The 27,688-nt window shown below is 61.0% G+C and overlaps 2 protein-coding genes across 2 annotated transcripts; both read left to right on the plus strand.

The window, feature by feature from the left end:
• The first annotated feature begins 170 nt into the window (after window positions 1-170).
• On the plus strand, window positions 171-5,764 carry HDAC10 (histone deacetylase 10). Its single transcript, XM_065887008.1, has 19 exons — window positions 171-466; window positions 541-675; window positions 906-1,002; window positions 1,235-1,332; window positions 1,432-1,536; window positions 1,699-1,767; window positions 1,949-2,075; window positions 2,254-2,319; window positions 2,488-2,547; window positions 2,625-2,714; window positions 2,853-2,959; window positions 3,040-3,107; window positions 3,187-3,454; window positions 3,574-3,658; window positions 4,049-4,140; window positions 4,283-4,339; window positions 4,612-4,690; window positions 4,892-5,074; window positions 5,160-5,764. The coding sequence occupies exons 1-19, from the start codon at window positions 408-410 to the stop codon at window positions 5,346-5,348; spliced, it is 2,034 nt and encodes a 677-aa protein (XP_065743080.1). The 5' UTR covers window positions 171-407; the 3' UTR covers window positions 5,349-5,764.
• A 398-nt stretch (window positions 5,765-6,162) lies between these two features.
• On the plus strand, window positions 6,163-27,274 carry TUBGCP6 (tubulin gamma complex component 6). The gene is made up of 25 exons (XM_065887227.1): window positions 6,163-6,903; window positions 7,772-7,935; window positions 11,692-11,902; window positions 17,040-17,213; window positions 18,219-18,340; window positions 19,104-19,182; window positions 19,294-19,403; window positions 19,616-19,707; window positions 19,803-19,942; window positions 20,963-21,112; window positions 21,697-21,778; window positions 21,863-21,951; window positions 22,030-22,145; window positions 23,184-23,322; window positions 23,636-23,707; window positions 23,900-25,016; window positions 25,182-25,240; window positions 25,445-25,580; window positions 25,661-25,829; window positions 25,919-26,060; window positions 26,154-26,348; window positions 26,427-26,559; window positions 26,629-26,842; window positions 26,922-27,103; window positions 27,183-27,274. The coding sequence occupies exons 1-25, from the start codon at window positions 6,163-6,165 to the stop codon at window positions 27,272-27,274; spliced, it is 4,920 nt and encodes a 1,639-aa protein (XP_065743299.1).
• Window positions 27,275-27,688: the final 414 nt, after the last annotated feature.

Raw genomic sequence — 27,688 nt, forward strand, 5'->3', positions numbered from 1 at the left:
AGGCCGGCGACCCTCTCCCGGCTCCGGCGAGAGTAGGAGGTGGAGCCTCAGCTGGAGGGAAGGGCGGCGTGGGCAGAGCCCCGAGGGGCCCAGTCTTCGGCCCGCCCCGCTGCATCGGGGCGGGGTTTGGGGCAGCCGGAGGCGGGTCCATGCCAGGTCCGAGTTGGAGGAAGCCGGAAGCCAAGCCCCGCGAGCCACCCTATCGAACCCTGCCCCGCTCTGGCGCCAGCCGGACCTGGGGCCTCCTTCCTGTCCGGGCTCCGCGCCCGCGCCCCCGGCTGTGCTCCAGGCGTTGGGCTGCTCCCTGGGGCTGCCAAGGGGGGGCGGGCAGTGCACGCACCTGCCTGTGAGTGGTAGTGTTTGGGTCCTGCCCACCCTGAGTGGCCCAGAGTGACCACGGTCAGGCCATGGGGACCGCACTTGTGTACCACGAGGACATGACAGCTGCCCGGCTGCTCTGGGACGAGTAAGTGGGACCTGGCAGAGGCAGAGGCGGGGGATGAGGAGGGGCTCTGGACTCTGAGCTCTCTGTCCGTTCAGCCCCGAGTGCGAGATCGAGTGCCCGGAGCGCCTGACCACAGCCCTGGAACGCCTGCAGCAGCGTGGCCTGGAGCAAAGGTGTCTGCAGCTGGCAGCCCGGGAGGCCTCGGAGGCGGAACTGGGCCTGGTGCACAGGTCAGACTTGGGGTGGGCCCACTGCCCCTGAAGCCGTGGTCCAGGACCTGGGCCTGCCCCAGCCTGCTGGAGCCTGGCAAACAGAGCCTACCCCCCAAGCCTCAGTTTCACCGTTGGATGGGTGGGTGAGGGAGCAGTGAGGGGGGTGGTCCCACTGGGGGTCCAGACCCCGTTTCTCCTCCGCCTGCTCCTCCAGGTGACCCTGCCTTGCCTGCCTAACCCCTTTGCAGCCCGGAGTATGTGGCCCTGGTGCGGGGGACCCAGGCCTTGGGCACCGGGGAGCTCCAGACCCTGTCTGGACAGTACGATGCCGTCTACTTCCACCCGGTGCGTGCCCTGGGGACACACCCACCCACCCAGTCACACATCCGGGTACTCGTGCCTGTTCACACGGGCAATGTTCCTGTGTGCCAGTGCCCTTCTGGCTGCTGCTGCGGGCACCCGGGACTGGCCTAGCCAGTTCTGCGCAGTGCTTGGTGCCCTGCAGCCTGGCACAGGGCTTGGTAGAGCCTGTGAGGGGTAGTGGGCAGGGGGCTTACCTGCACCCTTGCCCTGGCAGAGTACCTTCCACTGTGCCCGGCTGGCTGTGGGGGCGGCGCTGCAGCTGGTGGATGCAGTGCTGGCGGGAGCTGTGCGCAACGGGCTCGCCCTGGTGAGGTGAGAGCTGCCCCCTTCCCTGGCTGCCTCGACCTGTGGGTAGCCCTGTGAGGACGCAGGATGACGCTGACACGCCCCATACCCCACTCCCATCCCCAGGCCTCCTGGGCACCATAGCCAGAGGGCTGCCGCCAATGGATTCTGCGTGTTCAACAACGTGGCCATAGCGGCCAAACATGCCCAGCGGCAGCACGGGCTGCACAGGTTTGTGCCCGTCTGACTGCAGGGTGAGGCCCAGGCCAGAGGGGAAGGGGGTGGAGGGGGCCTTTGAGGGACCCCACCCAGCTCCTTCCCATCCTGGGCCTGGCTCCTGGCCTGGAGGTGGGAGGCCCTGCCCTCGGTGACCCCAGAGCTGTCTGTCCCCAGGATCCTCATCGTTGACTGGGATGTCCACCATGGCCAGGGCATCCAGTATATCTTTGAGGACGACCCCAGGTAAGCTGGGGGTGGGGACAAGACCCTCCCCTGCGACCCTACTTTTCAGGATGAGCACCGCCCGGCCTGGGAAAGTCTGAGGGAGCAGACGTGGCTGTGTGCTCGGTGGGGTGCGGTTAGGCTTCTGCAAGGAGCCCTGGGGCTGAGGGGCCTGCCCTCTGGCCCCGGCTGACTGTCGCAGCGTCCTTTATTTCTCCTGGCACCGCTATGAGCACGGGCGCTTCTGGCCCTATCTCCGAGAGTCGGATGCAGACGCTGTTGGGCAGGGCCCGGGCCTTGGCTTCACTGTCAACCTGCCCTGGAACCAGGTGCCTGCCCCTCACCCCGGGCCCCCCACCCAGAGCCCCTCCCCCAGCCCACATTCCCCCCTCCCCCGAGTGCAAGCCCAGGGCGTCGTGCCACGATCACCCCCAGAGCCCAGGCCCCAGGGGTGAGGACCCCGCCGCCCTCCCTGGCAGGGCCAGCACTGATGCCCCTTGGCCACAGGTCGGGATGGGAAATGCTGACTACGTGGCCGCCTTCCTGCACGTGCTGTTGCCTGTGGCCTTTGAGGTGACCGTGAGGGGGGTGGAAGCGGTCTCAGTGGCAGGGGGGCGGGGGCGATGCGGTGCCCAAAGTGGAACAGAGCCCCTGGGGTGAGGAGGGTCTCTCTGGAGGGGCCTCTCCTCTGCCTCAGCCCCAGCTTCTTTTCTGCCTCTCCCCACTGGGCCCTGCCTGCAGTTCAACCCTGAGCTGGTCCTAGTCTCCGCGGGATTTGACTCAGCCATCGGGGATCCCGAGGTGAGGACCTGGCCGGGCTGGGGAGGGCTTCTGGAGTCCTGGGGCCAGGGCCTCATCACACCTGGTTCTGGTTGCAGGGACAGATGCAGGCCACGCCAGAGTGCTTTGCCCACCTCACGCAGCTGCTGCAGGTGCTGGCTGGTGGCCGGGTCTGCGCTGTGCTGGAGGTGATTGTGGCGAGCTGGGAGGGTGCATGCACCGGAGCCTGAGATGTGGTTGGAGGGGTCCTGCCTCGTGGGGCAGGGCATCCTGCCTGGGCCCCTGACAGCCCTGCCCTTCGTGTCTCTGCCCCCTCCTTATCCCAGGGTGGCTACCACCTGGAGTCACTCTCCCAGTCCGTGTGCATGATGGTGCAAGCGCTGCTGGGCGACCCTGCCCCGCCCCTGCTGGGGCCCATGGTGCCGCATGGCAGGTGCGGGGGGCAGGACGGAGGAGGGTGGGGAGGGCCAGGGGTGGGAGACCAGGCCTCACTGATCCTACTTCTCCTCGCAGCGCCCTGGAGTCCATCCAGAGTGTCCGGGTAGCCCAGGCCCCTCACTGGATGAGCCTCCAGCAGCAAGGTCAGCGTGGCCTGGGTCGGCGGGTGGGATGGTGCCGCAGGCTCTCGTGCAGTGGCTGTGACACTGAACCACCCCCTAGGTGTGGCCCCTGTACTGAGTCCCAGCTCCCACTCCCCAGAGGGGAGGCCCTCGTCTCTGCTGCTGACCGGGAGGCCCGAATTCAAGGCAGCAGCGACCCAGGACGTGGCTGCCCTGAGCTCCCTCCTGGACCAGCCGCGCCTCAATCCCACGCCCCCTGTACGCACGGCTGTTGCCTTGGCTGCGCCAGATGCTGCCCTGGCCCTGCCCTCTGACGTCCTCTGTGAGGAGGGGTCAGCCCCACAGGAGGAGACGCAGGCCTGGGCCAGGTGGGCAGGGTGGGCCTGGGGAGAAGCCCGGGACCATGTCTGCACATGTGTCTGTGTGACTCACCTGTGGTCTGTGTGTCATTCTGTGTCCTCGTGTCCTTCTGGTTTGTCCACCACAGGCCACATGAGGCCCTGGCCCAGGACAGGGCCCTCACTGCACTCGGGAAAGTCCTGTACCTTTTGGACAGGATCCTGGATGGGCAGGTAAGGGCACTGGGGAGGGGCTGGGGGGTGGCCGTGGAGTCAGCGGCAGGGCCCAGGACCTGCCTGCGACAGGTGGCCTGCCCAGGGGAGGGCTGGGTGGTACAGAACCATGTGGACATGAGCATTGCCTTGTGCCCAGGACCCTTCCCAAAACAGCCTCCAGGGGCAGGGTTCAGGAACACCCCCCCTCAGTTCTCTCAACGAAATGCCCTTTGGCAGAGAAGTGAAGGGGATGATTTATAGTTTTATGCATCTTAGTTTCAGAAGTGGAGTAATTAGACCTCAGAGTGCACAGGTGACAGCCACGTAGACACGGGCCAAAAGAAGGGGCAGATGGGTCTGTTTGCCTGGTTTGGGAGTTACCCTCTCCACCTGTTATTCACCTCACAGGTGAGCAGTGGCATTGCAGTCACCCCAGCCTGTGCTGCAGCTGCCACCCTGGATGTGGCCATTCGGTGTGGCCTGTCCCACGGAGCCCAGAGGTAAGCCTCACATGGCTGGTCTGAGGCTACGAGGCAGGGCCCATGGGCACCCCCTGCCCTGGCTGGCCATGTGGGAGTGGCTCTGGGCATGGGCTCCAGGCGGGGTGAATGCAGCTTACCCAGGAGCCAACTCTTCCTCCAGGCTGCTTTGTCTGGCTGTGGGGCAGCTGGATCGGCCCCCAGATCTCATGGATGACGGGTATGACTCTCAGGTCACGGGTATGTCCAGTTCTGCAAGTATGTAGGTGGGCACATCACCCTGGATCCCCAGGGGTGACAGGTGGGCGGGGCGTTCCGCAGCTGGAGTTTGGCAGAAGGGCCCCTGGGAGCAATGCCAGGAGGGTCTCCAGCACAGAGGGTCAGCAGTCTTAGCATCCCTGCCCCTGAGCTGTTCTTCTGTCCGGGCTCTCGATGGTGGGCGGCATCTCACACACAAGCTCATGTATCCATATGCTTGCTCTCCCCTGGAAGGAGGAATCTATGGCTGAACATTGGGGGCAAGGAGGCAGCTGCCCTGTCCATGTTCCACGTCTCTGTGCCACTGCCAGGGGTGAGTGGTGGTGTCACAGGGCAGGGCAGCTGCTGCTCACTGGCATCGGCATGAGGGCCAGACCCCTGGCTTTCACCTGCCCTTCCTGGCGGGACTGTGGGTGTGTCTGCCCACCTGAGATTGGGAGGTGGGGTGGCCTGAGCCAGCTGGAGGGGTGTTCCCTGGATGAGGGGTTGGGCTATGCTGCTGTCCCTCCCACAGACGACTGGAGGGTTTCTGAGCTGTGTCCTGGCCCTGGTGCTGCCCCTGGCCTACAGCTTCCAGCCTGACCTGGTGCTGGTGGCGCTGGGGCCCGCCCATGGCCTGCGGGACCCCCAAGCTGCACTCCTGGCTGCGCTGCTTCGGGGCCCAGCGGGGGGCCGAGTCTTGGCCCTTGTAGATGAGGTGAGCTGGGAGGGGTGGACCTGCTGTGGGGTGGGAGTGAGGAGAAACCAGCAACTCACTGCTTCCACCTCTGCTGCTGACTCAGGAATCCACACCCCAGCTTGCGGTGGTCCTGGCCAGGGTGTTGCATGGAGAGGCAGCCCCCAGCCTGGGTCCCTTCTCCATGGCCTCCCCAGAGGACGTGCAGGCCCTGATGCAGCTGAGAGGGCAGCTGGAGCCACGGTGGAAGATGCTGCAGGTGGCCAGTGAGGCTGGGGGGCCAGGCTCAGGCTGAATGCTTGGGGCCTTGGGCGACAGCTGCCTTAGAGCTCTGTGGGGAGACGGGCTCACGTCCTGGGGAGTGGGGTGTTGCCCTGAACAAGCTCATAGCCGCGTCAAGCAGTTGTGCACCTCTTCCTAGCTCCTCCTTGCGTGCTGTGACCTGGTAGCTTTAAATCGGCCAGGGTGGGAGTATTTACACCCCAGAAAAGACACTACCAACTAGTCCCCCAAGAGCCTGTTGTTAACCATTCACCAGCACACCTCTGCGCCAGGCCTCTGTCCTGAGGGCTAGGCTACGGGGCTGCCCAGGACACTGGCTCAGGAGCTCTGTATCCCCCCGCCCCAGCGCGGACTCCCCCTCCGGTGACCCGTCTCTGCACGGACGGCCCCTCCTCGCTTCCCTCCCCGCCCAATCAGTAAACGTCGGTTAAGTGAAAGTCTGACTCCGTCTCCCTTATTGAGCCCGATTTGGTTAACTCAGTTGATTCCGGCCCCAGTTTCCCCACCGGTGGGAACGAGGCTCCAGGGCGGAAGGGCCCTTGATAGGCGGCCTCCAGGTTCCGCCCCCTCTGCGCGTGCCGCCCGCCTCCCAGGTGACGCAGTTCCGGTGCGCTTGCTCCGGCTGTCTGGCAGGTCGCGCGGCGGTGACGTGGTGGCGGGAGCTGGGGCTGCGCGCTGTCCCCGGGGTGAGGGGATCCGGCAGGCGAGCGGGCGCGCGGGTCTGGCCCACGCTCCGTGCTCGGCGGTTCCTCTGCCGGCCGTCCCCTCTCCGGGGCCCCAAGAAGGCGAGTCAGGCCGCGCTCGAGGGCCCGGCGTGAGGAGGGGGCATGGCCAGCGTCCCCCAGCTGGTGGACGACCTGTGCGAGGCCCTCCTGCCGGCCGCGAAGGCTCACTCTGGCCAGCGCCGCGGGAGCCGCAAGAAGGCCAAGCAGAGCCTCAAGAGGGTGGCCTACAACGTTCTGTTCACGAGCCTCTTTCAAGATGAGACCCGCAAGCTGCAGCCCGGCCTCCCGAGACTCCCGGTGAAAAACAGGATCCTCATGCTGTCCTTCGACTTGCGAGTGAGCGGCCTGGGCGCCGAGGCCGACCGCCTGGAGGAGTTGGTGGAGGAGCTGGAGGCCGCGCATCGCCGGCCGCTGGCGGAGCTGGGATCCGTGCTGGACCTGCTGGTGCGGCTGGCGGGCAGCGGGCCCCCGCGAATGCTGCGGCGCCGGCGGGACTTCTTCCTGCACAGCCGGCCCGTCGGGAGAGACGTTCCCTACGGCGGCTACGACTGCGCCGACCTGAGCGGGCTGGAGGCGGACGTGCGGTCACTCATCTCCGGAGAGGAGTATCTGTGTCGGGACCTGGTCCGGAAGACGCTGCAGGTGATGGAGGCGGCGCCGGGCACCGGCCTGCCCGCCGTCGGGCTCTTCTCGTATGGCGACCCCTGCGGTGACAGGTTTGAGAGGGACACCCGCGTCTCGCTCTTTGGAGCCCTGGTGCACAGCCGCACGGCCGACCTGGACGTCCGCCTGGACCTGCCCCCGGTGCCGGACAGCGCAGACCTCTCCGGACTGGCCATCAAGGTAGAGTGTTTGCTTCCTGCCTCCGGCTCCCCGGGCTTGGGAAGGGCCTCGTTTGACCTTCCTTCCATCGGGGCAAAAGGAGGACAGCTGGAGTTCGGAGCACTGGCGGCTGAGCCGTGGGGACTCCCACCCCACCCCCCTCCCCTCCCGCGCAGCCCCCGGCCACGCGCCGCTTTCCTCTTGTATTTACTGTTCAGTCACTTCTTTTGCCTTCGAGTTGATGTTTAAATTCAAGTTCATGAAGATGAAATAAATCCGGTTCCTTCCTGCGTTTCAAGTGTCCAGTAGCCATAGATGGCAAAAAACATTTGTCCCTGCTGTTCGTGCAGTGTTATATGCTGTTTTCCCGGTAAGGTGGGGTTTTTCCGTTATTACGTAAATTGTCGTTTGCCTTTGCACTTTGCGGCTTTGCTGAAAGGGTGCCCTGTCATCGTTCAGTTATTCCCTTACTGTGAGGCATTTAGATTGTTTTCAACCATAATGCTATAGCGGACATGTTGGCAGACGTGAGTTTTTCTGTGTCTATGTGATTTTTTTATGCTGGGTTCCCCAAAATGGAATTTCCAGATCGGAGACATCTTGTGAAAAATGTCATTGTAAGTTATTTTGAGGCTCGTAAGCCTCAACAAGCCTGTGTTGTGTGAAATTGGGAATTGGTAATGAATTAGTTTAATTCCTTAAATGATTCCTTAGGAGTGAAAACATGGTGTACTACTTATGTGCTTGAGAAAAATAGAAGAAATGTTCTGCCGGGTCTTTCCCATAGAGGAAATGGAAGCGTGTGGAAGTGCCCCTGGAACTCTCATCCCACTCAGGTGAAACCTAGACACCATGTCCAGGTGAAATGTCCTTTTCCCTTGGCCTCTAGGTCCCTTCGAGTGTGGATCAGTCGGAAGATGAAGGGTTCCAATCAGCATCCAATCTGACTCCTGATTCCCAGTCAGAGCCGGGCGTGACTCCAGACATTGACCTGTGGGACGCCGTGCTCACCTACGAGGCCAGCAAGCGGAGGAGCTGGGAGCAAGTTGGATGGTTCGTGAGCTTTGCCTTAAAATGCACAGTGCCCCCCCCCCCACCCCCCCCCCCCCCCCCCCCCCGGTGAACCTGGCCTTTATTCAGAGAGCCCAGGTAGTTGGGTTTAGGAACTTGGAAGTTTCAGTCAAGCTGTGTACAAGTTGTCTGCGCCCTAGGGGTTGAGAGAAGTGCAGGGGGAGAGGGCTCTCGGGCCTGCGCAGGTTCCCACTGAACCAGTAACTTCTGCAGATCGCACTTCGCAGTCCGAGTGGTCAGTTGGCAACTGAGTTACATCCTGGCCACGGTGGCTCCCAGTCGGAGGTGTGTGGTCAGTGCCGGGCATGGGATGCTGACGAGGGAACGTTCTTCACGTCTATAACGACTGAGGGTGGTCCTCTGGTGAGAAGTTCGGTCCTCGCAGTGTTTCCCTGGTAGATGCTCTTCCCGTCCACGGCCTTTGCACACAGGATCTCTCAGTCTGTAGTGTGCTGGTGTCTCGCAACCTCCCAGAGTGGGGGTAGAGGACACATTTCCCAAATGTTTGGTCATGGGATTCTCTTGTTGCATCTCATCTGCTGGCATTTTTGTGGGATGCCAGTTTGGGGAGCACTGAGTGAACGAGGTGGGGTTCCCAGGGAGCCGAGTGCCTCCCAAGGGTGAGCACGCCCTCGGGGATGCTGTGTGGGCCCTGCTCCTGCTGGGATCGCTTTCCTGGCGTGGTCATCTTCCCCCACATGGATTCCCCCAGGCAGGGCCAGCTTCCTGCTTCCCCAGGCACCGTCCGTTTTGGTGGTTGTCTTGTCTTTGAGGGGCTTCTCTGCCCTTTGACTTCCCGTTAAGTCTTCACCCTGTCTTGTGTGCACAAAGCAAATCTAATCGCTCCGCTGTTTGCTAAACCCTCACAAGTCTAAACACTGGCCATCAAGCAGCTACTACTTTCTTTTGTAAATATTCGTTAGTGGTATTTCATTTACCACTTCCCACTTTGCTAGGCTCAGTTTTGCAGGTCACTGTTCAGGAGACATGGTTGCTCAGCTGGTCAACATCCTCGTCCCTTTTTCTGAATGCGCTTAATCCCCTCAGTGTCCCGCGAAAGCAGAACTGGCCCCACAGCTCCAGCGTGAGGAGTACCTTGCGGTGTCCCTTCCAGGAGGACGGCAGCCAGTGCGATAGCCTGTGCCCCGCGCTCCCGCAGGAGACGCCCGGCCAGCTTGTGGCTGGGCACGGCCTGAGCTCGCTCCCCCAAAGCTCTTCCACTGCCTGCTCCATCGTAACCTGCTGCTGCCCCAACCCCTGAGGCCTGTCACTCGAGTTCATTTGGAGAATCTCGGGAACTTGTTGCAGTTGAATCCCAGCCGCCTGCTAGTTTCCTGCCGGGAGCTCTGACGAATGGGCAGTTGCGGCGCCCTGTCCACCTGCAGCCCCTGGATTGTGAGCTCTGCCCTCTCCTTGAGAACCCCCAGAGGACCCCCGCCCCTGTGCCTCACCCTGTGAGCCAGCGTCGGTCTCCCTGCTGCCAGGAGTCCTCTGTGTCTATCGCCCTTTCTGGGGAAGTGGTTTCATTGATGTTAAAGGCCAAGTTCTCTGTGGGTCCAAGTGTGAGTTTGTTTTCCTTCATGGACTCTCCTCCCTCAGCTCTGAGCCACTGAAAGGGTCGTGTGGCCACAGTGGTCGGGAGTTGACCCAGGAAGAGTGGGCAGGAGCCTAGCCCTCGAGTGCGCAGTGGGATGGTGCTTGCAGCACATGCATCCCCCGGGGGACCCCCTGGAGGGCCATTCGGAAGGACCCTGGAGGGCTGAGTCTCCTTTCCTCGAGCTCTTCCTGTCCCAAGGGAGTGTGGGCTGGTGTCGTGGCCCGGCTGGGCCCCACCTGCTGATTGGGGCACTCAGGACCGTCCTGCCCGCTTCTCCTGCCCACTCAGGCTGTCCTCCACTCGGCCAGTACCACTTTCCGGGGATGGAAATCAGAGGTGCGCCGCCACTCCGCCTGCCATGCCTCATGGCCTCCCCATCTGGACTGTGGACCGCCGGCCCCTGCCCTCGCCCTCCCCACACTGAGCCCCGAGCACCTGGCCCCTTTCTCTTGTCTCTGGGCTTTCACACAGGCCACTCCCTCCACCAGGGACACTGCTCCAGGTATGGCCTTGCTCCTGGGGCCTTCCTGACCAGGGTCTCGGGTCCCTCTGGGACCCGTGTCATGGGCAGTGAGTTGCGCCTCCTTGTAGCTTGTGTCCGCGCACCTGCCCCATGAGGACTGGGCTTGTCCTGCTCTCAGACACTTGGTGAGGAGGGAAGGAGCGCATTATGGTGCAGTGTTCGTTAAAAAGCATTTTTGGTTTTGACAAGTTCTGAGATTTTTCTCGGGCTCCTTTTATTGAGAAATTACTTTTTCCAGTGGATTTTAAAGAACAGCTCTTTCATACTTTCAGTAGGGTTGGTGGTTTCCAAAGGAATGTTTAAGAAGTGATACTGGCCTTCCCTGGTGGCGCAGTGGTTGAGAGTCAACCTGCCGATGCAGGGAACACGGCTTTGTGCCCCGGTCCGGGAGGGTCCCACATGCCGCGGAGCGGCTGGGCCCGTGAGCCATGGCCGCTGAGCCTGCGCGTCCGGAGCCTGTGCTCCGCAACGGGAGAGGCCACAGCAGTGAGAGGCCCGCGTACCGCAAAAAAAAAAAAAAAAAGAGAAGTGATACTGTCTTTTTGGCCTCTTTTGAACAGTGTGACCGGGCTGGGCAGACACTGGTAGTTCCTGAACTTCCTACAGGACCCCCATAGGCAAAGACCTCAGGGGTGGATGTGTGCCCAGAAGCACCCTCTGTGAGACCCAGCTGGCCTGATTTCTCCTGGAATTTCAGGAGACTTTTTCCTCTGTACATTCTTTGTGCTTTTGTGGGGGGAGGGTGATAAAATGCACACTTTTTTTTTTTTTGCGGTACGCGGGCCTCTCACTGTTGTGGCCTCTCCCGTTGCGGAGCACAGGCTCCGGACGCGCAGGCTCAGCGGCCATGGCTCACGGGATCTTCCCGGACCGGGACACGAACCCGCGTCCCCTGCATCGGCAGGCGGACTCTCAGCCACTGCGCCACCAGGGAAGCCCCGTCTTAACCCTTTTTAAGTGTACGGTTCAGTGGCATTAAGGACATTCACGTGGTGTGACCATCACCACCATCCGTCTCCAGAACTGTTTCATTCTCCCAAACCGAGACTCGGTCCCCATTACACACTCACTCCCCCTCCTCCTCCCCCAGCCTCTGGCCCCCACCCATCTCCTTTCTGTCTCTGTGGTTGTGACTACTTTAGGGACCCCACAGGAGTGGGGTCACTCAGTACTTGTTCTCTTGTGACTGGCTTGTATCACAGCGTCACGCCCTCAGGGTTCCTCCGTGTTGTAGCATCTGACACGTGTCAGAATTTCCTTTCTTTTTAAGGCTGGATAATAGTTCCCTCATGTGGACGGATCGCGTCCTTCTCCACTCCTCTGGCGATGGACACGTGCGCTGTTGTTAATGTTCTGCTCCAGGCTTGGGTGTTGTTTCCCATGTAGAGGCCGTCGTGAGCCGGTGGGCAGCCGGAGGACTGCCGTGTGCCCGGAGGCGCTGGGCGGCGCGGGCGTGTGCCGCTGCTTCCGGACCCTGTCTGCGGGGCGCCGTCTGATGGCCTGCCGGGCGCTGCTGGAGGGCTGGGGGCCGTGGGGAGTCACACCTGGTCTTAGACGTTTTATGCTTTGTCCCTCCTTCTGTTCACATCCACTCGCTGCCCCCCTCTGTCCCCCACAGCCCGCCTGGCCACCGAGAGGAGCCCTACCTCACCGAGGCTGGAAGGGCCGCCTTCGACAGGTCCTGCCGGCTCTGCCAAGCAGGGCTGCAGGTGCTGGGCGGGGGCCTCCTGCAGGCCCCGCAGCCCGTCCTGGTGAAGGAGTGCGAGCTGGTGAAGGACGCGCTCAACATCCTGATTGGGGTCGTGTCCGCCACGTTTTCCCTCTGCCAGGTAAGGACATGCTCACACGTGACACACCTGGGCGCTGGGTGGGAGGGGGAGGGCAGCGGCCACAGAGTCCAGGGTGGCGTGTGGCCGGGAAGCCGACTTGGCCGCCTGCCTGGTGATTGTCTTTTCGTTTCAGTTCTAAAAAGTATTAATTCATTAGCATCCTTTTAAAAACTGAATAAAAGTAAGATGTTTCTTGCCGTCAGTGGAAGAAGAGAAATGTACCCCGTTTCCGTGGATCCTCAAGAAGTGCGGGGTGGGTGGGTGGGGCCCTTCGTATGTGTTGTTCTGCAAACGCTTCCTTTGTCCTGTGCCCGGCCTCTCTGTGTCTTCAGTGTACTTCCCAGGGCTGTTCTCAGGTGGAGTGTGTGCTAGAAGCACGTCCTGGGCTTGGCGCAGACGCGCTCCAGCCGACTCACGCGGTCCTGGTGCTGGTGCTGGGATGCCCTCTGGGACGCTGTTCCAGACTCTGCGTTCACGGCCTCATAGTCTTCTGTTGTGTGAATGGCCCTTCTCTATGGAGTGGAAGCAACCCTCTCCACCCTTTTAAGATTGTGGTGAAACAGACGTAACTTAAAATTTACCATCCTACCCACTATTAAGTGTACTATTCAGTGGCACTGATTCCATTCACAATGTTGTGTAATCGTCCCACTGTCTATTTCCAAAATTTTTCATCTTCCCAAACTGAAACTCTGTCCTCATTAAACACTGACTCCCCACTTCCCCTCCCCCAGCCCACGGTACCCACCTTTCTACTTCCTATCTCTCTGATTTTCCTCATATGAGTGGAATCGTACAGCGTTTGTCCTTTTGTGTCTGACTTATTTCATTCAGCCTAATGGTCTCAGGGTTCATTCATGTTCTAACCAGTGTCAGAATTTCCTTCCTTTTTAAGGCTGAGAAGTGTTCCATGCATATATAGACCACACTTTGCTATCCGTTCATCACATTGATGGACACTTGCGTGGATTTCACCTTTTGGCTGTTGTGAATAGTGCTGTGTGAACGTGGGTGCACAAGGATCCGTTGAGTCCCAGCTTTTAGTTCACTTGGATATATTTCTAGGAGTGGAATTGCAGTAATCGCAGGGGTCATACAGTATATGTTTAACTTTCTGAGGAGCCAACAGATTATTTTCCACCATGGCTGTACCCTTTTACACTCCCTCCAGCAGTGTCCTGGGGTTTCAGTTTTTCTGCATCCCTACCAATACTTATCCCCCCACCCCTTTTTTGGTAAATAATAGCCACCCCAGCGGGTGTGAAGTGGTATCTCATTATAGTTTAGATCTGCATTTCCATCATGACTAATGATGCTGAGCATTTTTTTTTTTTTAAGATTTTTTTCCCTTTTTGTTTTTAATTAATTAATTCTTGGCTGCGTTGGGTCTTCGTTGCTCTGTGCAGGCCTTCTCAAGTTGCGGCGAGCAGGGCTACTCTTCGTTGCGATGCACAGGCTTCTCATTGCGGTGGCTTCTTTTGTTGTGGAGCATGGGCTCTAGGCGCACGGGCTTCAGTAGTTGTGGCACACAGACTCAGTAGTTGTGTCACACGGGCTTATTTGCTCCATGGCATGTGGGATCTTCCTGGACCAGGGCTCCAACCCGTGTCCCCTGCGTTGGCAGGTGGATTCTTAACCACTGTGCCACCAGGGAAGTCCCGAGCATTTTTTCATGGGTATATCTTTTTTGAAGAAATGTCTATTCTGGTCCTTTGCCTTTTTTTTTGTTTGTTTGTTTGTTTTTGGGTTTAGAGAACAGAAATGTATTTTCCCATAGTTTTGGATGCCGGAGGTACAATATTAAGGTGCTTGCAGAATTAATTTCTCCTGAGGCCTTTCTCCTTGGCTTTCAGACAGCTGCTTTCTTACTGTGTCCTCACATGTCCTTTGCCCATTTTTGAATTGGGCCGTTGAGTTGGAGTTCTTTATATATTCTGGATAGTAATCCCTTATCAGAGATATGATTTGCAAATATTTTCTCCCATTCTGTAGGTTGTTTTTTCATTCTCTTGGTAGTATCCTTTGAAGTACAAAAGTTTTTAATTCTGATGAAGTTCAGGTTTTCTTTTTCTTTCTTTTGTTGCCTGTACCTTTGGTGTCATATTTGAGAAATCACCAAATTCAAGGCCTCTATGTTTCCTTCTAAGAGTTTATTGTTTTAGCTCTTAAGTTTAGATATTTGATCAATTTTGAGTTAATTTTGTATTAACTCAAGTGCAGGGGGAGGGTCCAACTCAAATCTTTTGCATGGGGATATTCTGTTTACCGAACACCATTTGTTGAAAAGACTGTTCTTTCCCCATTGTATGGTCTTGGTATCCTTATGCATTAATTGACCGTATATGTGAGTGTTTATTTTTGGACTCTGTTCTGTTCCACTGGTCTTCATGTCTGTCCTAATGTCAGTACTACAGTGTTCTGTTTTTTTGGGGTGCCGTGCCGCGCAGCTTGCGGGATCTCAGTTCCCTGACCAAGGATTGAACCCGGCCCACGGCAGTGAGAGCGCCGAGTCCTAACCACTAGGGCAGCAGGGAACTCCCCAAGTTCTACACTGTTTTGATTACTGTAACTTTGTAGGAAGTTTTGACCTTGGGAGGTGTGAGTTTTCCAACTTTTTTTTAAGATTGCTGTGGTTATTCAGGGTCCCTTGCAATACCATTATGAATTTTAGGAAGGTTTTTCCTATTTCTGCTAAAAACACCATTGGGATATTGATAGGCATTGCATTGAATCCATAGATCGATTTGGGTGTATTATTATTATTATTTTTGGCCACACCACACAGCATGTGGGATATTAGTTCCCTGACCAGGGATTGAACCCGTGCCCCCTGCAGTGGAAGTGCTGAGTCTTAACCACTGGACAGCCAGGGAATTCCCTGGGTGTATTATTATCCTAACATTATTAGACATTCCAGTCCATGAACATTGGGTGTCTTCGCATTTATTTAGGTCTTTAATTTCTTTCAGCGATGTTTTCTAGTTTTCACTGTAACAGGTCTTTTGCCTTCTCAGTTAAGTTTATCTCTTAAGGATTTTATTCTTATATTACACTAGTAACTGGAATTGTTTTCTTAGTTTCCTTTATTTGGCTTGTTCGTTGCAAGTGTATAGAAATACAACTGATTTTTGTTTGTTGATTTCATATCCTGGAACTTTGCTGAATTCGTTTATTAGCTCTAACAGGTGTTTTGTAGATTCTTTAGTGTTTTCTGTATATAACATCATGTTATCTGCAGACAGATAATTTTCTTCTTCCTTTCCAATTTGGATATTAAAATTTCTTCTTCTTGCCTAATTGCTCTGGCTGGGACTTCCAGTATTATGTTGAACAGAAGTGGTGAAAACAGCCATCCTTGCCTTGTTCCTTATCCTCGGGGGAAAGCTTTCAGTCTCTCACCACTGAGTGTCATGTAAGCTGTGGGTTTTTCACACATGGCCTTTATCCTGTTGAGAAAGTTCCATTCTTTTCCTAGTTTATTGAGTGTTTTTATCATGAAAAAGTATTGAGTTTTGTCAGTTGGTTTTTTTTGCATCTGCTGAGATGATCATATATAATTTTTTCCTTCGTTCTATTAATGTGTATTACATTGATTTTTTAAAAATAAATTTATTCGTTTATTTATTTTTGGCTACCTCGGGTCTTCATTGCCGCGTGTGGGCTTTCTCTAGCTGTGGAAAGCCGGGGGCTACTCTTCATTGCGGTGCGCGGGCTTCTCATTGCGGTGGCTTCTCTTGCTGCGGAGCACGGGCTCTAGGCGTGCGGGCTTCAGTGGTTGTGGCATGCGGGCTCAGTAGCTGTGGCTCGCGGGCTCTAGAGTGCAGGCTCAGTAGTTACGGCACATGGGCTTAGTTGCTCTGTGGCATGTGGGATCTTCCCGGACCAGGAATCAAACCTGTGTCCCCTGCATCGGCAGGGGGATTCTTAACCACTGCGCCACCAGGGAAGTCCCTACATTGATTTTTGTATGTTGAACTACCCTTGCGTTGCTGAGGTAACACCCACGTGGTCATGGTGTAGAATCCTTTAACACGCTGATAGATTCAATTTGTTAATATATTATCAAGGACTTTTGCATCTGTGTTCATAAGGGATGTTGGCCTGTAGTCTTTTCCTTGTAATGTCTTTATCTTGCTTTGGCATCAGGGCAATACTGGCCTCTTAGAATTAGGAAGTGTTCCCTCCTCTTTAATTTTTGGAAGAGTTTAAGAATAACTGGTGGTAGTTCTTTAATTGTTTGGTAGGATTTACCAGTGAAGCCATATGGTGTTGGACTTCTCATTTTGGGGTTTTTGTTGATTTTATTTTATTTAAATTGTAAAATTCACGTGACGTTAACACTTATCATCTTGTTGGGAGGTGTTGTGCTGGTCCCAGCCTATTTTTTTCCAATTAATGAATGAATTAATTTAGGCTGCGTTGGGTCTTCGTTGCTGTGCGCAGGCTTCCTCTAGTTGTGGCGGCCGGGGGCTCCTCTTCGCTGTGGTGCGCGGGCTGCTCATAGCAGCGGCCTGTCTCGTTGCGGAGCGTGGTATTTGTGGTGTGCAGGCTCAGGAGCTCCATGGCATGTGGGATCTTCCCGGACCAGAGCTCGAATCGTGTCCCCTGCACTGGCAGGCTGATGCTTAACCACTGCGCCGCCAGGGAAGCCCCTCTAATCCCTTTTTTATTGTTTCTCTTCTTCTGTTAGCTTTGGGTTTCGTTTGCTCTTTTTCTACTTCATTAAGGTGTACAGTGTGGGTACTTACTTGAGACCTTTCTTCTCTTCAGTGCAGGTACCCGCAGCTGTATGTTTTGCTGTTCACACAGCTTTCACGGCATCCCACAAGTGTGGTTGCAGTCAGCCCTCTCTTAGGTTGTTTCCGTGCTCTGCGGTTGTAAACCATATTGTGGGGAACATGCCATGGCAGGTGTCTGTGTGCCTTTTCCATTATTTCCCCGGGACAGGTGCCTGGGAGTTGCACTGCCCGCTCTAACGGCAAGCGCTCTCTCCCAGCCCCAGCCCCAAGCAGGTGTCTGTGTGCACCCCAGGTAGCCTGGAAGGCCTTCTGCCTCCTGCGCCCTTTCCTGTGTGTGTATCTGGGTCGGGGCCCCTGGTCTTGGGGGTGCCGGTGACCCCCGCCTTCGTCCCGCCCAGCCAGCGCAGGCCTTCGCGGTGAAGCGGGGTGTCCACGTCTCAGGAGCGTCCCCCGAGAGCATCAGCAGCGTCCTCTCGGAGGTGGCCGAGTGCGGGACCCACTACGCGCGCCTGAGCCACTTCTCTCTGCAGCCCGTGCTGGACTCCTCGTGCGGCGAGGGCCTCGTGTTCCAGGTACGGCCCGCCTCGTGCTGCCACACGTGTGCCTGAGAGCTGTCCACAGGTCCTGCACCAGGGCCTCTGAGTGCAAACGGTGTTCTCCTCGGTGACGTCCCACATCCGTCAGTTGCCCTTCAGGAATGGGGTGGCCGGCGATCACGTCTTACCTGGCCCGTCACCTCACTGGAAACCTGGGGCAGACATGTCGGGGCCACGAGAGAGTACGAGTCAGGTGTGGCCAGTGCTGGGGGCCCCGGGGGCAGGCCAGGCGGTGTGGGTTGGGCCCATGCTGCCTGTTCCCCACTGGATCCCTGGCGTGGGGCTGAACCAGGTCCTCTTGAAAGCCTTGTCTTTGGCCCATTCGCTGGCAACAGCCCCCAGGGCAGCGGGGGCAGCTGCATGGGAGGGGCATCCGGACTGAGAGAAGGGCGCGGGCAACGCAGCGGGGTTGCTGGGGTGACGTGACGAGGCTCAGGTTCTAGGATGGGTCCCAGTGGGGCTAGGAGGGCAGAAGGAAACCAAGACAGGACTGCTGTGTCGGCTCCCTGGGGTGTGAGGGCGGGACAGCTGTCTCCTTGCTGGTGGGTGCCTGACGTTTGTTCCGGAGTGTTCCACGCAGACCTCCTGGAACGGCGTGAGCTGAGCTGGGGCCATACTGCTGTGGTGCTGTCCAGGACACGTGTGTCCTCGAGACCCCAGTGATCTGAGCAGCCAGAGACCCTCTGAGGGCTGGCGTCTGTGCACAGAGCCCAGCTGCTTGGGATCCGCAGGGTCCGATTTCCCGGTGCAGCTGGCCCTGGCCGCGGGGACAGGATTTGCAGCAGTGGCCTCGGGCTCCGGCCAGGCTAGGTGTCCGCACATGACCCACAGATGCCCGTTCCTTGGAACACGGAGCCCCAGGGTTGGGGGTGGAAGCCCTGCCTTTTGCCTGCACCGGCTGGTCCTCTGGTTCTGAGCTTGGTGGCAGTGCCCCAAGTGCCTAGCCGTCCTCCTCCCAGCCCACTGCCCCCTGCCCCGCAGGCCTTCACCAGCGGCCTGAGGAGGTACCTGCAGTACTACCGGGCCTGTGTGCTCTCCACCCCGCCCACCCTGAGCCTCCTCGCCATTGCCTTTCTCTTCAAGAAACTGGGCCGGCAGCTCAGGTGAGCCTCAGCACGGCAGCCTGGTAGCTGGACAGGGGCAGGTGTGGGGCTTGCTGGGTGGTGGGCGGCCATGAAAACAGCCCTCCTGGTAGGTGTCTGGACAGCCCCTTGACCCAGCTGAGTTCACGAGGTGCTGGGCGCTGTCTGTTGGCAGCCCACCATGCAGGCCCTGCCCAGGATCGGGGGCTCCTGCCTGACAGGCACACAGGGTGCCTCCAGACAGACCCGGCCCCTGGCACCCAGGAGCCAGTTAGTAAATGCCAGGCCGAGGGCCACTGGCAGGTGCTGCCTGGAGAAGGCAAAGTGGGGGGCTGGGGCGGGCTGAGGGGCTCAGTGGGAGAGGAGTTCTTGCAGGCAGAGGGGCGGGAGTGTGGAGGTCCTGGGGCTGGAGATGGGAGCCCGGGGGCATCTGGAGGGTGCTGTCAGGGGCTGTGCTGCCGTGTGGAGCACGGCCTGAAGCGGGGTGTTGGGGGCGAGGGGCCCAGGGGGGACTTGGCAGCCATCCAGGGCAGAGGAGGTGGCAGCCTGGGGGAGGCCGGATAGTGGCAGGTTTGGGGAAGGGTTGTGGACTCAGGGGAATTCAGTCTTGGCCAGACCCGGGGAGGAGGTGGCGTTGCGTGGGGTGCCCTGGGAGGGGCCCGGTAGGAGGCTCACACCTGAGGTCCTTGAGGTGCAGGTGGTTTTAAAGCCAGACCATCTGGACAGGCAGAGGAGGGCCTGGGACGTGTTCCGCTCACCTGGTCTCACCGGCCTGTGTGTCCAGGTACCTGGCTGAGCTCTGCGGTGTCGGCACTGGACTCCTGGGCGCTGGGGGCGGAGCGCCCGGGGCTGCGTTCCCCACTGTGAGTCTGGGTTCCTGCCGGGTGTGGGCCTGGCCAGCCCCGCGGGACGGGCAGGGCTCCCCGCCTGCTGTCTGTGCTGTGTGCGCTGAGCCCTCCTCTTGCCGCCTCCAGGGGGTGAAGCTGCTCTCCTACCTCTACCAGGAGGCCCTGGATAACTGCAGCAACGAGCACTACCCGGTCCTGCTGTCTCTGCTGAAGACCAGCTGCGAGCCCTACACGCGGTGGGGGCCGGCATGGGGTCGGGGCCCCGCTCAGCCCTAACACGTTCGAGCCCGTCCTCGCGTCGGGGCGCCTGCTCGGCTCGGCGCAGGGATCAGAGATTGGGGTGGCACGGGGAGGGCAGGATGGGGGGTTCGGACTGTGGGCACCGGGGCGCAGCTCTCTACCCCCGTGGGTGCCACCCAGCTCACCACTGGCCCACCCACCCTGGCAGGTTCATCCACGACTGGGTGTACAGTGGGGTCTTCAGAGACGTTTACGGCGAGTTCATGATCCAGGTGAACCACGAGTACTTGGGCTTCAGAGGTAGGTGGCAGCCGGCTGCCGGCCGGGACCCCACACCCTCAGGCGGGTCGGGGCCGTGGTTGGACTCAGACCCGGCTGTCTTGTCCCGCACGTAGATAAGTTTTACTGGACCCACGGCTACGTGCTCATTTCCAAAGAGGTGGAGGACTGCGTCCCCGTGTTCCTGAGGCACGTCGCCCACGACGTGTATGTCTGCGGGAAGACCATCAACCTGCTGAAGCTCTGCTGCCCCCGGGTGAGGGCGGCTGGCGCACCGCCGCCGGGTGCTGCCCGCTCGCCGTGTGCCAGCCCCCGGCCCCCTGCGGCCTGGCGATCTGTCCTTAGCTCTGGGCCGGCTGTGTTGGAGTAGGGGTCGTGGTGACCTCTCTCCCTCAGTTTCCCTTGAGAGTTTCACGAGCTCAACTTCGGTTGAGTTTCTGGGCGCTCGTTCAGACGGGAGGAGAGCCAAGGGCGTTTCAGAGGCCGGGGGGCAGCGGGCTCCTCCCTGCCCTCCTCTGCATTGGAAGCCACCCCGGCAGGGCAGGGATGGGCTGCGTCGCCAGGCAGGTGGACCCAGGCAGTCTTGTGCAGCGCTCACAGGGTTGGCTGCGCTCCGTGCGGCTGAGGCTCTGCGGAAGATAGCCAGGTGGCAGTGGTGGGGTGTGGACCGGCAGCCTCTGCCTGGAGGTGCTGTCTGATGTCTGAGCAGGCTGGCCAGGTGTGTGGACCTGGGGGTTCCTGGCAGTGGAACCGCCGAGTGCGGGCCGGATCGGGGGCAGCAGCCAGCCGAGTGCGGGGCTGAGATCAGACTGGAGCGGCCAGGACAGGCTCAGGGCTGGGTGGGAGCGGCCCATGCAGGGGAGGAGACCCATCTTGGTGAGCCCCCAGGAGCAGCCCAGAGGTTGGCTGCGGGGAGGCGGGGCTCTGGGGAGGGCGGGACGACATGGTGGGCTCAGGCCTGGGGAGAGGGCGTGGCGGCTGGGGCAGTCCTGTCTGAGCTGACCTTAGGAAGTGCGTGTGGGCGTGTCCGGCTCTGGGCAGCTTCTTCTGAAGTGTTATTTGTGGTAGGCAGACCTGGCTTCTGCCACAGGGCAGCCTTGGCCTGGGCGGAAACCCACCCAGCCTGTGATGTCCTGGGGCCGTGGAGGATGCCAGCGAGGAGTGCAGGGTGTCCGAGGAAGCAGGCTGTCCGCGTGGGTCGCCGGAAACAGGGAGGCCGAGAGGGGTGTGGGTCTGAGTGCCTCCAGGCTCACGGCAGGTCCTCCCTCCTCGGCAGCATTACCTCTGCTGCTCCGATGTCCCGGTCCCTCGCGTCTCGGTGATATTCTCCCTCGAGGAGCTGAAGGACATCGAGAAGGACTGTGCCATCTACGTGGGCCGGATGGAGAGGGTGGCGCGCCACAGCTCCATCAGCAAGGAGGAGAAGGTGAGGGAGGGGCGCCTTGGGCCACGAGCCTTTTCTTGTGCCTCCCTGTCCTCCCAGGGTTCCTTGTGCCTCCCTCTCCTCCCAGGGTTCCTTGCGCCTCTCCCTCCCCCTCCTCCCAGCGTGGGCTGGACAGTGGGCTCCCCTTCTGCTCAGGAGGGGCAGGTGTACCGGGGCCCAAGCTTTGCGCCTCCCATGGACTGGGGAGGGGTTTGATGGAAAGTCCTTCCTGGCCCGGCACCTGGTGGGCAGCAGGGAGATGTGGGCTGGGCAGACCCCAGAGAGCAAGTGGCGGGGGTGAGCGTTGGAGGTGCAGAGGAGGCTGTACACCCTGCTGGGGCGGCCTGGCCTGGCCCTCCATCCCCGCAGGGAAGCCCGTCCCCTTCAGGGTGGGCATACAGGCCTGGGGTCTTGGCTCCAGATTGCTCTGGGAGAGTGTATCGATTGCCTGGGAACCAGCCTCACCACTGTGTGGGGTGGGCACCGTGCCCCCAGAGCCCACCCAGGGTGTGAGCGGACCCCTCTCCCAGGCCATCCCAGGGGCATGGGAGGGAGGATTAGATGCATCAATCACTGGTCTTTTTCAGGAATTACGAATGGAAATTGCAAAGCAAGAATTAATTGTCCAGGCCCGGGAAGCGGCATCCAGGGTCCTGAGCGCGCTCAGCGGTGCGTGTGGCTCGGGTCCCTCTCTGCGTCGGGGGGCTGCCTGCTGGGGCTCCTCATAACATGCCCCTTACTCTCTTGTCGCAGATCGGCAGCTGTCTGAGCGGATGGCCTTGGATGCCCAGAAGCGAGAGCAGTTTCAGAGGCTGAAGGAGCAGTTTGTGAAGGACCAGGAGGTGGGTGGGGTTGGCCCGGGGGTGGCACAGGCTCGGGGAGGCGGCTTCACCAGCGGGGCCGCTGGGGGTGTTGTGCAGCGCCGCCGGGCGGCCAGGCAGGAGGAGCTGGATGACGACTTCAGCTACGCCCGTGAGCTCCGGGACCGGCAGAGGAGGCTGAAGGCCCTGGAGGAGCAGCTGGAGAGGAAGGCCAGGTAGGCGGCCGCGGGCCTAGTGGCCACTCCGGGTCGGCCTCCCTGGGGCGAGGGCACCGCGGGGACACCGTGGCTCGTTTGATCTTTGTGATGGGCCTTTACCTGTTATTTTGAAACCTTTCAGGTGTACGTTCAGGCCGGAAGAGTAGTGGTCTGAGCGCAGAATGTCTTCTTGCGGTCGGTTTGTGTGGACTCGGATTCAGGGTTGGAGCACACACTGTGTTCCTGTCGCCTCTCTGTCTCTTTGTTTAAGTTAAACGGCTCCTGTTTTTCTAATTTTTTCTGAAACCTGTTAGCAGTTTGACAGAGAAACAGGCATTTCTCCAGCACAGTGTCTGAGAGTCCGTCTCTCGCTGCGCCATCAGCTTGTCCCGCCCTCCCCTGCATTTCCCATAAGCTGGCAGCAGAGCTGGCATCTCGAAGGGGGGCCCTTTGTGGGAGGGGCTGTCCCTTCCTACTCATCGTCTCGGGGTCTCAGTTGTCCTGACCCTGGGGACGGTTTATGGAGCTGTGACCGAGCCAGCAAGTGACGAGTGCATGTATGCCGGTGCACGTGCGTCCGTGCCGTCCTGTGTGTACACACGTGTGTGTGTGTATGTGAGTAGACATTATTCCCCTGTTTACACGAGGAGGAAACTAGGTGTAGAGGCTGTGTCCCTGGCCTGTGACAACCGAATTAAAAACGGCCGGTCCAGGTCTGGGACCAGTTTCCCGATGGCGAGAGGATCAAAACGCTGGGTGTTACCATGCCAGGCCAGCTTTGAGTTAAGCACATAAAATGTTTACACTGCACCCCGTGCACCCTTCTGCGTTAATGCTCAGTTCTCTGGGGTTTGCACCAGCAGAACGGGAAGTTGCCTTTTATGCAGCTGACGAAGTGAGGGCAGCCCCCGGCCCCTCGCCAGTCCCTCTGCTTCAGGCTGTGTAGGGGCCCGTTCTGGTGTTCACTGCAGAGTGAAGTCACTGGGCCTGCCCGCTGGGGGCACTGGCTGGACAGTGGGGTGGCCGCGGTGACCGGTCCTCTCTCGGCGGCTGCAGGCAGGCACTCGTGGATCATTACAGCAGGCTGTCGGCAGAGGCAGCTCGTCGGGAGCAGAGGGCGCTGTGGAAGGTCCAAAGGCACAGATTGGCCGGCGCTCGGCTTCGTTTTCTCTTAGAAGATCAGAAACGCGTTCAGGTAGCGCTGCTGTTCACACGGGAGCTCTTCCCCGGCCCCCCGGGGACTCAGAAGCCCCTGAGGTCGCACGCAGACCTTCCCGTGTGCCCGCTGGAGGAGGATGAGTAAGGCTCTCATCACGTGTTCAGAGGGGTCGTGACCGGGAGAGGCCGTGCCGCCCTTAGACGACTCAGGTGGTGCTGGGCGCCAGCCGGGCTGCGAGCCAAGTGCCGCGTGAGCCCCGCCGCATCGCGGTGCCCGACAGTGGCGGGCGGTGGGGCTGTGGCTTCCACCCCCACGGCTGCCGCCGCACATCCTGCTGGTTGAATTTCAGGAGCTGCTGGAAGACATGGCGGAGGGGAAGCCCCCGGAGCCGCTGGCCATCCTCCCGGGTGCCCGCTTCCAGGTGAGTGCCCGCTCCCGGGCGAGGGGCCGGGGCAGGATCCAGGGCACGTAGGGTGGGGCTCGGATCTGGCTGCCCCGTGCCTGGCCTGTGTCCCCACTGCCCCCCTGTCGTGGGTTTTGGTGCTGGGCGCAGGACCGAACTTGGGGGACAGAGCCAGATAACGGGAGGGACCGACGCGCACTTGTGTTTCAGGCTTCCTTTCTGGGCCCTGAGCACCCGGACGGAGGCGGCAGCTGTGATCCTGGGCGTGAGGGGCGGCATGAGGCTGCCCGGGACAGCCCCGACGGGCAGAGCATGCTGACGCCGCGGCCCCTCGAGCCTCCGGCAGCTGGGGCCTGCGGCTCAGGGCCGGGAGCAGGCCCGCTGTCAGAGCAGGCGGAGGGGCCGGGGCCGTTCTCTGTGGGCCTCAGCATCCGAGACTTCCTGCCCACGGCCCAGGGGGCTGAGCAGCCTGTGCTCACCAGCGCGGCCCCCGTCCTGGACGAGGCACTGCAGACCATTGGCTCGGACCTGCCCCCCCTGGCTCCGTCTGCGGCAGCGGACACAGGGCCCTCCGGGCCACAGGAGTACGATTTCAGAACCATCCTGAGGCCGTCTGTGGCCGCCCCAGCTTCCCCAGGGGCCCTCCAGACTGCAGGAGGCAGCTTGGGCAGTGAGGGGCAGCGGCCGCGGGAGGACACTCACGCACAGCTGGACACGTGTGTCCCAGATGGGCGGGTGGCTCTGCCTTACGCGCACCCCCCCCAGCACCCCTCCTGCCAGGAGGAGAGCAGCCAGGCCCCGGGGCAGCTCTGTGGGCAAGTGGCAGAGCCTGGTGTTCCCACAGAGGGTTATGGTTCTGGAATGGCTCCCTCCCGGCCACGGTGGAACGTCCACGGACACGTGTCTGATGCCAGCATCAGGGTGGGGGAGAACGTGTGGGATGTGGCTCCCTCCCGGCCACGGTGGAACGTCCACGGACACGTGTCTGATGCCAGCATCAGGGTGGGGGAGAACGTGTGGGATGTGGCCCCCTCCCGGCCACGGTGGAACGTCCACGGACACGTGTCTCAGTCCAGTGTGATGCTGGGGGTGCTCTCAGGGGAAGCCGAGCCCAACGTGCCCGGGCCCCCCTGGGCGCCCCCTGACCGTGGGTCCCGGTCAGGCCTCAGCTTGGGAGCCCAGAGCCCTGCCCGGGAACATGAGCCACGGCTGCCTGCAGAGACGGCCTCAGGCGGCTCTGGCCGTGGGGAGGAGACTGGCCTGCCGGACTTGCTGTCTGCGGAGGCTGCGCCCACTGCTCTGGGAGACAGTATCCCTGAGGAGCCAGGTCAGTGGGGCCCCCAGGGCTGTCCTGTGACGGGGGGCGTCCGTGAGCCCCGGGGCGGGGGGGGGGGCGGGTGAGAAGCTGGCTGCCCCGGGGACTTGGTGGGGCGCTGTCCTGCGGCAGGTGCTGGGCCCTGACGCCCCCTCCCACCCCGTTTGTTCCGCTCAGGCCCGGGGGCGAGTGGGGACTCCCAGGACTTCTCTCCAAGTGGCCCTCCGAGCTCACAGGTCAGAGCAGACGGGGTCAGGGGCTGGGGACCAGGAGTCGGGGTAGCGTGTGCTGCTGGTGGGCCCCCTGCCCCCGCCTGGCCTGTCGTGGGCAGTGAGGGCTCCGCCCTGGCACTGGGCAGCACGCGGGGGATGCCCCCCGCCTGGTCCGTCCTCTCCCACTCGAGGGGAACAGGCGGGCTCCTTGAGGCTGGGTTGTCTCAGGAGGGCGTGGACACCCGGAGCAGCCCAGGCCCTGGCGAGGAGGCGGCCCAGCGCTGGGACAGGGAGCAGGCCTACCTGGCGGGCCTGGTGGGGCAGTACTGCCTGGAGCGGTACCCGGACAGCTACGAGGCCATGTGTGAGTGGGCTGGCCGTGGCGGGAGGGAGCCTGGCCGGCGTGTCCCTGGTGCGGGACCGTGGTCCGTGTCACCCCTGCAGCAGAGCCTCCCGTTGCCCGCCTCCTGCACCACGGGCTGCCGCGAGCTTTCGCCCTCCCCGAGGACCCCGGGGCCCAGTCAGACGCAGACGCGAGTGCGGTGCAACCGAGCGAGCTGCTGCCGCTGCCCGTGCTCATGAAGCACTCCATCACGGCCCCGCTGGCTGCCCAGTGAGTGCCCGCCCGGCCCGCCCCGTCCGGCCCTCCCCACCCGGCCCTCCGCGCCTTGCCGGCCAGTGACGCCAGGCCCCTCCTGCCAGCGTCTCCCTGGTGAACAAGGCCGCAGTCGACTACTTCTTCGTGGAGCTGCACCTCGGGGCGCACTTCGAGGCGCTGCGGCACTTCCTGCTGATGGAGGACGGGGAGTTTGCGCAGTCCCTCAGCGACCTGCTCTTCGAGAAGGTGAGGCCCGGGTGGGGCGGGCACAGGTGGGGCTGCGGGAGGGGGTCTGGAGGCCTCGGGACGCCTCGGGACACCCGTGCCCTGCTGCTGCAGCTCGGGGCGGGACAGACGCCTGGGGAGCTCCTCAGCCCGCTGGTGCTCAACTCCGTGCTGAGCAAGGCCCTGCAGTACAGCCTGCACGGCGACACGCCGCACGCCGCCAACCTCTCCTTCGCCCTCAAGTTCCTGCCCGAGACGTTTGCCCCCAACGCCCCGGACGTGCTGAGCTGCCTGGAGCTCAGGTACAAGGTGAGCAGGGCCCCCCTGTGCACATGGGCGGGCGACGGTCTCGGGACGCACGGCGTGCTAAGTTGGCTTCCCTGGCAGGTTGACTGGCCCCTCAACATCGTGGTCACCGAGGGCTGCTTGAGCAGGTACAGCGGCATTTTCTCCTTCCTGTTGCAGCTGAAGCTCATGATGTGGACACTCAAGGATGTCTGCTTCCACCTCAAGCGCACAGGTGAGCCTGGCGGGGCCCCGGTGTCCCCTCAGCTCGCGGCTGTAGCTCAACACCCCCCCCCCCCCGCAGCACGGGTGAGCCACGCAGCCGGCTCGGTGCAGTTCCGCCAGCTACAGCTGTTCAAGCACGAGATGCAGCACTTCGTGAAGGTCGTCCAGGGCTACATCGCCAACCAGATCCTGCACGTCACCTGGTGTGAGTTCCAGGCCCGGCTGGCCTCGGTGGGCGACCTAGAGGAGATCCAGCGCGCCCATGCCGAGTACCTGCACAAGGCTGTGTTCAGGTGAGGCGCGGGGCCGGGGCCGCGCCCCCCGCGTCCCCCGCGGCGGCGCGCTCACCGCAGCCCCCGCCCGCCCTCGCAGGGGCCTGCTGACGGAGAAGGCGGCGCCGGTCATGAACGTCATTCACAGTACCTTCAGCCTGGTGCTCAAGTTCCGCAGCCAGCTCATCGCCCAGCCCTGGCGCGGCCCCGAGCACCCCAACTTCGCCCTCCTGCAGCAGTCCTACAGCACCTTCAAGTACTACTCCCACTTCCTCTTCAAAGGTGACCCTCCCCTGGGGCCGGGCGGGGCCGGGCGGGGCCGGGGCGGGGCTGAGCTGCTCACCGACGCCCTCCCCCCCAGTGGTGAGCAAGCTGGTGAACCGCGGCTACCAGCCCCACCTGGAGGACTTCCTGCTGCGCATCAACTTCAACAGCTACTACCAGGACGCCTGAGGCCTGTGCGGCCCCGGCGGGGGTGTCTGCACTGCAATAAAGGTGCTGCCCGCCCCACTCACGCCTCTCTCTACCAGGCGGGTCCTGGGCCGGGGTGGGGGCAGAACGAACACACGGAGGCGACCGAGGGAGCTGCCAGTTTATTTAGGGGCTGCGTCCCCCACCAGGCTGGCGAGGCGGGCGGGGGCTGCGCGTCCACCGGCCCCCTCTGCCGAGCTGAGCCGTCCTGGCGCAAAGCAGCCCGTCGCCGGGAGCAGAGCCTGGGGGCTGGGCGGTGCTGCCGAGTCGGCATCGGGCAGAGACGGGTCAGGTCCTGACTGGGCATCTCTGACGTCACGGAGAGACGGGTGGGGCGGGCGCCACCTCGCCTCGTGGACTCGTGGGCTCGGGCCTCGGGGCTCCTGTGTGGAGGCC

Source organism: Phocoena phocoena, chromosome 11, assembly GCF_963924675.1.
Source record: "Phocoena phocoena chromosome 11, mPhoPho1.1, whole genome shotgun sequence".
Classification (NCBI taxonomy): Eukaryota; Metazoa; Chordata; class Mammalia; order Artiodactyla; family Phocoenidae; genus Phocoena; species Phocoena phocoena.